Genomic DNA, 10,693 nt, shown 5'->3' with positions numbered 1-10,693 from the left:
AGAAGGTGCCAGAAAGCAGGTACTCACCAGACACTGAATCCACTTGTGTCTTTGTCTTGGGCTTCCAGGGATCCTGAAGTGTAAGAAATGAGTTCCTGTTGTTTATAAGCCATCCCATTTGTGGTGCTCTGTTGTGGCAGTCCAGACAGATGGCAACAAGCATTTTCCCATTTGTGACTTTTCTTGTTGTAGTTGCTGTCTCTTGAGGCTAAGATTCCTGCCAAGATGCTCCACTTGCAGGGTCCACAGATGCTGCAGCTGCTGGAGAAGTCCTTGCTGAAGCACCTCCCTGCGTCCTTAAAGGTGAGAGTGGGACATTCTCTGGGAAACAGAGAGCTGCATCTTACGATGACAGAGGTGGGAAAGAACACAGCTTTTACTGAGCACCTACGCAGTGTCAGGAATGCACTTGTGTTGTACCTCAGGAAGTTCATATCACCCCTTTGAAGGGATCCACATTACACTCATATCCAAGAAGAGGAAACACGTTTCACTAAGGTGAAGTCAACATTAAAAAAAAATATTGCTCAGCATACTACAGGGACACAGCCACATCAATGTTTACAGCAGCACAATTCTCAATAGCTAAATGGTGAAACCAACCTAGATGCCCTTCAGTTGATGAATCATTAATGAAAATGTGCATATATATACAATGGAATACTATTCGGCATTAAAAGAGAATAAAATCAGGGCATTTGCAGGTAAGTGGCTGGAGTTGGAGAATATAATGCTAAGTGAAGTTAGCCAATCCCCCAAAAAACAAATGCCAAATGTTTTCTCTGATTTAAGAATGCCGATTCATAGTGGGGGAGAGGAGCATTGGAGGGTTAGATGAACTATAGATAAGGCAAAGGGGTGGAAGAGGAAGGAAGGGTGTATGGGGGTAGAAAAGATAGTAGAATGAGATGGACAGATTACCCTAAGCACAAGTATGAAGACACAAATGGTGTGACTCTACTTTGTATACAACCAGAGATATGAAAATTTGTGCTCTATATGTGTACTATGAATTGTAATGCATTCTGCTGTCATACATAACAAATTAGAATTTTAAAAAGAATAGGCCTATTGATCAAAACTGTTACCCATATAATATAGCCATATTGAATAATTTCAATCATTTGAAGTCCCTGTGGTCATAAAATGTAATGAGGTAGACAGAAAATTCAAAACTATATTCTACAGTAACAGAGGCTATGTCAATAAAAAATACACCTTCAGATCATATTTTGGAAAGGTTTTTAATTTTATTAATTTTAAAAAGCTATCAATTTTCTCTCATTCTTAGCTAATCAGAAGGTTTATCTGGTTTAGATATATCTGCTAGTAGACCTTTGAATGAAAGGTCTTTACCCTTGCATTATGATGATATTATTTCAATTGTTTTCTGACAGAGAAGTTTGCTATTATTCTAATTAACATTTATTGGTTGGAAATCTGGTTTTAAAAATTTTGTTTATTCTCTTCATATTTAATATTTTGCAATTTTGTCAAAATCTTTCCATTTATATATATATTAAACACAATATATACATATATATACATATATATCTTTGCTAACTAAAAATACTGGGGTTCAGTAGCGCACACCTGTAATTCCAGCAGCTGGGGAGGCTGAGGCAGGAAGATGGAAGTTCAAAGCCAGCCTCTGCAAGTTAGTGAGGCCTTAAGCAACTTAGTGAGACTCTATCTCTAAATAAAATATTAAAAAGGGCTGGGAATGTGGCTCAGTGGTTAAGCGCCCCTGAATTCAATCCCCAGTAACAACACACAAACAACAACAATAACAAACAAAACAAAACAAAAAAACCAACACCAAAAAAATTTCACTGTTGGGCTGGAGATATAGCTCAGTTGCAAGAGTGCTTGCACAAAGCCCTGGGTTCACTCACCGCTGCCGCCCTCAAATGTCATTGTTTACTTTCAAAGAATCTTTCACAACGACACTGGAAATTTCCTGATTCTTCTTTAAAAGGTTGACTTAAGTACATAATAATTTTTAGATATTTGTGTCAGATGAGAAGCTAACTACCATGTATTTTCTTGGAATAGGTCACATCTTATTTCATTAAAATGAAAAAATAAAAATAAATAAATAAAAGAGGGAGACCTAGAAATGATTATACAATGCAGCAAATTTGTTGCAAAAGGGTTTGATTATGCACCTTTTACTTATTTTACATTTTCTAACATTTGGTCAATTATGAAAGTAGTAACTTATTTAAAAAAAATCTCTTTCTTCCAATTAAAATTGGAGCTAAATTTATTCAGAACAGGCCAGCACCAGAGCCAACTGGGACCCCAGGGACAGCAGCAGTGGTAACAACAGCAAGCTCTTACTTGGCATTACCATATACCATCCACTGGACTTTATTTATGAATTCATATGAACTTAAAAACACTCCCAGGAAAAGGATATTGCTGTTCTCCCTATGTTGAACAGGATGGGTTTGAGGCAGCGAGAACTTGAATCACTTGCCCAGCTGGGGCTAGAAATAGAATTCACACAGTCCATTTCAACTCCCCTTAGCCCACTTCAACTCTCACTTGAGCAAAACAGGAGTCCAAATCCCAAATTCTGGCCAAGAATTCAGAGAAAATGGATCACTAATTTGTTGCTAATGGAAATTTGAAATGGTACAGCCGTACCAGAAAAAGGGTTTGCAAGTTTCTTTAAAAACTAAACATGTAACTATTATGCAGCCAGCAATTACACTCCTGAGCCTTTGCCCCAGAGAAATGCAAGTTAATATTCACACAAACATAAATACATTAATGTCTATAAGAGCTTGATTTGAAATAGCAAAAACTGGAAACAACCCAGATGTTCTCCAGTGGGTGAAGGATTAAACAAACTATGATACATCCATACTCTGCACAAATACAGAGCAATAAATAGAAATCCACTGTTGATACTTGCATAATTTTCTAGATGAATTAAGCCAATCCCAAAAGCTTATGGGAAAAGTCAGTTCCAAAAGTTTGCACTGATTCCACTTATATAAAATTCTTGAAGTGAAAAAATTGCAGAAATGGAGCATAGGTTAATGGTCGCCAGTGGGTGAGGAGTAGGTGAGGAGTAGAGAAGTAACAGAATTGATTATAAAAGGGCCACAGGAAGGATCCTTGTGGAAATTGGATCAAAATTTCCTTGATCCAAGGAAATTAGTGAGTCCTTGTCTCACTAATGTATTTTGTGAGCATGTATTTTGACACATAGTATTTTGTAGATAGATATTTTGACATACCATACATACATAGAATAAAACTTACCATTTTTGTGGTTGTACATGATGTGGAGTTACAATGATCACGTATGTATTGGTTGTATTTTACTGTATGGATATCTTTTAAAGATATTTTTATTCAAGCAAACAAGTAGAACCAAAGAGCCATTTGACAGAGACATATGTTAGGTACCTTCCAATCTTAAAAAAATTCATGATTTCATAGGAGAAGCAAGCCTCCTTCTGGTCAAACACATGCTCTTCACTATCTCTGTGTAACGTGCTGATACTCCTATTTTGTTGAAATGTGTAGGTGTATGGAACTGTCTTCCACATAAACCAGGGGAACCCATTCAAGCTTAAGGCCCTGGTGGACAAATGGCCTGATTTTAATACTCTGGTTATTCGTCCTGAGGAGCAGGTAAGTTGCCCAGTGAGAAATGAATATGGCTCTGTGTTCATGTCTGCCATGTGTGTATCAGGAGCCTGGCAATAGGGTAGACCCCAGGGAAACTGAAAGGAACTACAGTGGCTCCTAAATGAATTCACCCTGGTGTGAAATGGGCAGAGGTAATAAATAAAACACAGTAGTAGCACAGGCAGAAAATCTGTGATTCACTTTCATCCTTCTTCATTATTTTATTTTGTTTACAAGCCAGTCCCCCAAAGAGAATAAAATCATGGCATTTGCAGGTAAATGGATGGTAATGGTAAGTGAAGTTAGCCAATCCCAAAGAACGGAATGCCAAATGTTTTCTCTGATTTAAGGATGCCGATTCATAATGGGGTGGGGAGGGTAGAAGGGCATGGGAAGACTAGATGAACTCTAAATAGGGCAAAGGGGAGGGAGACGAAGAGAGTGGGCATGGGGTAGAAAAGACGTGGAATGAGATAGACATCATTATCCTAAGTACATGTATGAAGACACAAATGATGTGACTCTACTTTGTGTACTACCAAAGATATGAAAATTGTGCTCTAAATGTATAATATGAATTGTAATACATTCTGTTGTCATATCTAACAAATTAAAATTTAAAAAAATAAATTAAAAAAAATGTAGTAAATTTAATCAGTTGGAGAAGCTGCTGCTACTGATGATTTGAGAAGTAAAGCTTTTTATTAAAATATATTGTATGATTAAAAAGTGAGAGAGAGCATTTCCTAGGCTAGATTTCTATATTGTAATAAATCAGATCCTAATTTCATTTTCAACTGTTAGCCTAAGGTGAAAAATATTCCCTGTCTTTGAAAACCACCAGTCCTGGAGTCATACCAACTCATTCATACTAAATCACAAACTCTCACTGAAAGGCTCTTCCTACTGAGATGCAGGACTGCCTTGTAACCAAGTGTCCACAGTGAAGTCAGTGAAACAAAGCGGAAGAAAAAGTACTACCTGAGGTAGATGTTACAGGGAGAGAGTCAGAGTTGTTTCCTAGTGAATTTTTTACTAAAACACAGTGTTGAACACAAATTTTAAAAAACTTTTAAGCCAAGGCAGGAAAATTGCTAGTGTGATCCATGGTGTTATAGCTGAATAGCAAGTGTATTTTTATTTAATATTTCTTGATATTGGAAGATTAAAAGGACTTATAAATGGGGCTACACTGGTTGAAGTAATTTTTTTTCTTTTTTTCTGTTCCTTCATATTCAAATAATCCTATCCTGGTTTCAATAAATTTGCTTGACGTGTTTGAATATCTATGTTTATGAATGCAGTTGTTCATTTGCTTGATGGACTTGGAGTTTGTTTAACAATGTCTTTTCTTTTTTGAAAGAAGGCATATTGAGTTCAATATCTTTTTATTTGGTTTCATCATTTATAGATGGCTAATCTATCCTGTTACCTGTATGAATTATAATAAGGATATGTGCATAGTCCAAAGCAAAACTTATTCTTTCAACTAGAGATTTTTCTTTCTTCTCAGCTGTTATTTTAGCTCTTCTACATGAGTTTTATGGAGGTATAGAAAAATATTTTTGATTGAATTACTTTGAAATTTCAAAGCAACAGTAGAGTTAGGATATTTTTCATTTTTAACTGAATAAGGGAGTCCTTGACTTGATCCAAAAAAATTTATAAGTAAAGGCAAAAAAACCCATAAAATGCTAATTTTTGTATTTTAAAATATCATAATATAAGGGAGTACTGATAATCATCAACTACAAACATTTTGGCTGATTCTTCTTTTCTTAACCCCAACAGGAAATGACAGATGACCTTGATCACTACACTAATACTTACCAGATCTATTCCAAGGATCCCGAGAACTGTCAGGAATTCCTTAGCTCACCAGAAATCATCAACTGGAAGCAACACTTGCAGATTCAAAGTAAGAATTGGAATTGTGCTGGCTTCTGGAATCTCCTGCCTGAATACACTTGTGGGGTCACTTTTTATTTTGAATAAGCACCTTGCACACCACAGTATGTTTCCTCCAGGATCCAGACACTCATTCTTCTGTCCATTCCTGAAGCCACTCCCTCCTTAGTGAAACGTGTTAATGCAGTTTATAAGGTTTAAAAAGGAATTTTTGAGTAATACGCTTTCCTAGGAGCTAAGGACTCATGATTTACTCTCCGGAGTGTCCAGGACCTATTAAAGAACATGGGTTTGGGAGCAAAACTTCTTTCTGTTCCGTTTTTGTTTTTTCACGCTATCAAATTCACAAAGGAGTATCTTGGTAAGTAAGAATATGCTCTCTGGAGTCAGATTATCAAGACTGCAACCTTGCTGATGCTGTTATTAGCTGAATGATGTAAGGTAAGTAACAACCTCTCTGTGAGTCAGTTTCCTTATGCATAAAATATTAACATAAAATATTTTATTGAGTATAAAATAAAACTGAAAAATAGAGTCCTTGAGGGTTAAATGAGACCTTGACTGGGAAATGCTTAGCAGTTAGATTTTTCAGACCTTCTCAAAGTAGCAATTTAAGGCCACCATCATTTATTAGCTCACAATTGTGGGAGTTAGCACTTTGGGCTAGGTTCAACTAGGTTGTTCGCTAGTCTCACCTAGAGTCACCGTGTGGCCATAGTCAGCTGGAGGGTCATCCATGAGCTGATAGGACCAGGCTAGTCATGGTCCCAAGCCTGCCTGTGACACTAGCTTTGTTTGCACTGTTTTTTTTACTACAGTGATAGAAATAGGCTGGGCAACATGTAAACTTAAAAGGGTACCGTATTAGTCAGGGTTCTCTAGGGGAACGGAATCAACAGGAAGTATAAAAAGCAGACTTATTAAGTTGGCTTCATGCCCAGAAGCTGGGTAGTCCATAATGGGAAGAACCAGTGACTGCACAGTCCAAGAGGCTGAAGCTCCAGAAAAGAAGGATCTTAGTCTGAGACCAAAGGTTTCTGGAGAATCCACTTTGCAAGAGTGAAAAAGCGAGAGCCGACATCCTCAGAATCCCAGCAGTAATCAAGAACCCGTTGAAGAAGAATGGAGCTTGCATCTGCTTCTTCCAACTTTTATTCCATCCAAGACATCATCCTATTGGTGGGTGCTGCCCATGCTTAGAGAGGGTCTCCAGTTGGGTATCCCACATGCCAATCATTCCTGGACACACCCTCATCAACACACCCATAATCCTCTTCATCCTTGGCATCTCTTAATTCAATCAATTTGACAATTCAAATTAACCATTACAGGTACTGAGGGGCCAAAAGACAACATTGTAAAGCTTCTTACTAAATCACATTTGCTCTCATTCCATTGGCCAAGCCGTATTAACTGGCTATGTCCAAAGTCATTTCAGAGAGAAAATCAGATTAGTTAGGTAGGAATAATTTGGGACCATTATAGCAACAATCGATTGCACTGTGCCTAGAAATTGACCAGTAAATTTTAGTTAATATCTCTACACCTCATCTCCTTTGGTCACCTTTATTGTCCCGTGATGTATTCAAGACCTGTGATATTATGCTAATTTTAAAATTTAAAATATATGGGAGTGATGTAACTGTTTTCATCTAACGCCTATATCATGACTGAACCTGTGATTTGTTAATTCTGTCCACATACCTTCCGACTCCTTTGGGCAGTTTTTCCCAAACATTAATGGAGGATGAAATCTCATATGATGCCTTGCTTTCCCCCATCTAGGCTTACAGGCCAGCCTGGATAAGGTGATAAAAAACCTTGTAGCCATTCATTCGGGCCAAGTCAAGCACACACAATGCTTTCTCTACATGGTACATGACACAGCAAAGAAACTGGCTCCTTCGCTGCTGGATGGAAAGAACGCATCTCCCGATGGTGACAAACTCAAGTCCCTGTAAGTCTGAGAGGAGCCAAGCTGCACAATTCAGTTGTCACCACTGAAGTTGTCTCCTGTGTTAGGGTTCCAGGACTGTCAAAAATATTAACACAAACTGGAAGGGGCTTCAAACAACAGAATTTCATTCTCTTGTGGCTATGAAATCTAGAAGTCCCAAATCAAGGTGTGAGCAGGGCCATTCCCCCTCTCAGGTCCTTTCCTCCACCAACTTCTGATGCCTCTGTCTAGATGTTGCATCGCTGTGGTCACGAAACAATCACTGTCACTTGGCATTCTCCTCTGTGAGTCTTCTCCTCTTTTGTCTAAGGACACTTGCCATTGGATTGATAATCCACAGGATAATCAGGATGATTTCATATTGAGATTCTCAACTTAAGGATCCTTATATCTTCAAAGATGACTTTTCTAAACAAGATCACAGGCACAAGAGCCAGGTGAAGGTACTTTTTTGAGGGACTACCATTTAACCTGCTATCCTTTCCAACTTCTCTCCCAGCTTTTGTTCTGACCCCCTTGGGATCTGTTTTCTGCAAAGTAGCCTAAGTAATCTTTTTAAAATTTAAATAAAACCACGTGCCTCTCCTGCTTAAAAGATTCCCAATACTTTCCATCTCACCTTGAAATACTTCTGAACTCTTTCTCAGCCCTGTAAGAGCCAGTATCCATTTCCTTTCAGAGATGGCCTCTTGTTTATTTCCTCCAACAACCCTGGCCTTCCTCTTGTCAAAAAACAAAATTGCAACAAATTTAGTTTAAAGATATTAATTGACCTTTATTTGTGGTTCTTGAATCGAGCAACCTCTTGTTCTACAAAACAGAGTAAGTGTTCCAATGGGGTAGACTGAAGAGGTTGGTTTTCTAGACAGAGAAGATTTCAAGAAAACAGAAACAAAGAACAAAAAGCAGATTGGCTCATTTAAAAATTGTTTTCCTTGTAAGGTAGGCATAGGGAGACAAAACAATAGAAAAATATCTGACTGGTTAACATAAGTTACTTTTTGTAAATATTAAAGCCATTGAAATCCAGCTGTATGAAAAATTGGTGGTTACTGCTCTCTCTCTCTCTCCCCTGAGGTCAGATAACAATTTGTTCTCGGTTTGGTGACCTGGAACTTTAGTACTAGCGATCATATTTTGGGTTTTTGATCTGATCTGTGGAGCCCAGTGCAAAACTTAATTCATAATAATGATCTCCTGTAATTTTTATTGAACTCTTCCTACTTGATCATTACAAGCTCAGGCCCTTTGAATTAGCTCTTCTGTCTAAAATGTCTCTCCCTCACCCACCCAATATTTACACCCAGGATTTCTTTCATTATCCAAGACTATTCACCGCTCTCCCCACCCCCGTTAGTCAAGTCACTTCCCAGTTATTCTGCACACGTGACCCAGTTTTGTTTTCTTCATTGTGCTTATGATTATTTAATATTGGCTAGTTTACTTATTTGCTGTTTAAATCCTACCCCAACAATATTGCAAATCCTATAGGAGCAGGGATCCCCTCTCTGTTGTTCACTGATAGATTCTCAACAGCTAATGTAGTAACCTGGCACATAGTGGGTGCTTAGGGTGTTTAATGAATTCACTTCATGAAACAAATGGGTTCCAATAAGAATAATTTGAACAAATTATCTGTCCTTTCCCACTGAATTTTTAGTGTAATTGAGAATAGAATTAAAAGTTATGAGTGGAGATTTGATCTCGAGATGCTCAGCCCCATGGCCTCCTGAGCTTTTGTGTCAGGAAAAGTTTTATTCATGTAGTAAAGGACATTACAACCTAGAAAGCACCTCCATGTCTAAGTCTCAAAGGCTCCTCGTGACCCTTTGAGATAGACAGGAAGGGGGCATAACTTTTATTTTCTCCATGGAGAGCAGGTGCTGATAATGGAGTGGTTGCTCACCATGTGGACGGTGAAGGACATAACTGGAACTTGAGAATAGATCTTCTAGTCCCTCATCCAGGGATCTTTCCAGCATGTTCCCCTGGCCCCTTTATACACTGTAGAAATCTTCAGACTTATATGTTCTGTCACATGGTGTCCTTCTCTGGACCACACTTTCTCATTTGTTCAACACAATGGCCCAGGTCCTCAGACACCAACATTCTAAGGTTCCACAATTCTAAACAGGGACTTTCCTGCTTGCTAGCAAATTTTCTATGCAACTTTTCTATGTCAAATGGGGTTAATCACACCTGAGCTAACTACCTTGCAGGGTTATAGACAAAACCAAATGAAACACTGTAAATAATTTTTATCTGCCTGGTGCTGGATCTAATCACCAATAAACATTGGCTCATTGAAGCCTAATGGTGATTTTCTAAGGAGGTGTGTTTATCATCTCTAGTCACCAAATGAGGAAAAGGAGAAAGTGAGAGATTAACTGATCAAGCCAAGCCACACAAGTGTTGATAGGAACCAGCAGTCTGGCTATGACTTTAGATAGGCTTCTGTTTGCCTCTCAGGACAATTTGAGGGAAAACAAAATATTTCACAATGTATGTGATAATAAGGATTGGTCTTTTCCCTTGTTCCCAATAGCGACCAAGAGATGTTTAAACACTCATCCCTGGATATTACCCATGCTGCCTTGGTGAATAAATTCTGGTATTTTGGTGGCAATGAAAGAAGTCAGAGATTCATTGAGCGCTGTATCCAGACCTTCCCCAGCTTCTGTCTGCTGGGGCCTGAGGGGACCCCTGTGAGCTGGACCATGATGGACCAGACTGGAGAGCTGCGAATAGGAGCTACTGTGCCTGAGTACCGAGGTCAAAATCTCCTTTATCACATCGGCAGATGCCAGATCCAGACTCTGGGAAAACGTGGCTTCCCCATGTATGCTCATGTGGATAAGGCCAACCACATCTCACAACGAGTGACCCTCAGGCTGGGTAATATCCCCATGCCCTTTGACTGGAACCAGTGGAACTATGTGCCTCTGTGAAAGTGGCCCTGGACATAAGACAGTATTCAGTGACTTTGCATGTGGCTGGAGAAGAGGATGGGTAAATGGGGGGGAAGGAATAAATTGTAATGGAGTGGACTGTGAGTTCGAGGAAATGGGGATGAGTGGTGAACAGCAGAACCGGGGTCCCTGCCCTCAAATGGCTAATGAACTTTGCTTTGCTTCCTCAGCATGAAATTGAACCAGTACCCTACTCCCAGGCTGGCTCAGC

At 38.9% G+C, this 10,693-nt stretch overlaps 1 protein-coding gene across 1 annotated transcript; it reads left to right on the top strand.

Moving 5' to 3' along the window:
- Positions 1–213: 213 nt before the first annotated feature.
- Positions 214–10,461, top strand: LOC308641197 (glycine N-acyltransferase-like protein Keg1; the record flags this gene model as incomplete). Its single annotated transcript, XM_081279507.1, has 5 exons — positions 214–303; positions 3,544–3,651; positions 5,440–5,566; positions 7,342–7,513; positions 10,059–10,461. Exons 1-5 carry the CDS (start codon positions 226–228, stop codon positions 10,459–10,461), a joined length of 888 nt encoding a protein of 295 aa, XP_081135633.1. The 5' UTR covers positions 214–225.
- Between the last annotated feature and the right edge of the window lie 232 nt (positions 10,462–10,693).

This window comes from Spermophilus citellus (assembly GCF_964194105.1).
Source record: "Spermophilus citellus genome assembly, chromosome: 2".
Classification (NCBI taxonomy): Eukaryota; Metazoa; Chordata; class Mammalia; order Rodentia; family Sciuridae; genus Spermophilus; species Spermophilus citellus.
Note: the sequence above shows the minus strand (reverse complement) of the source record. Positions and strands in the feature narration are given on the sequence as shown.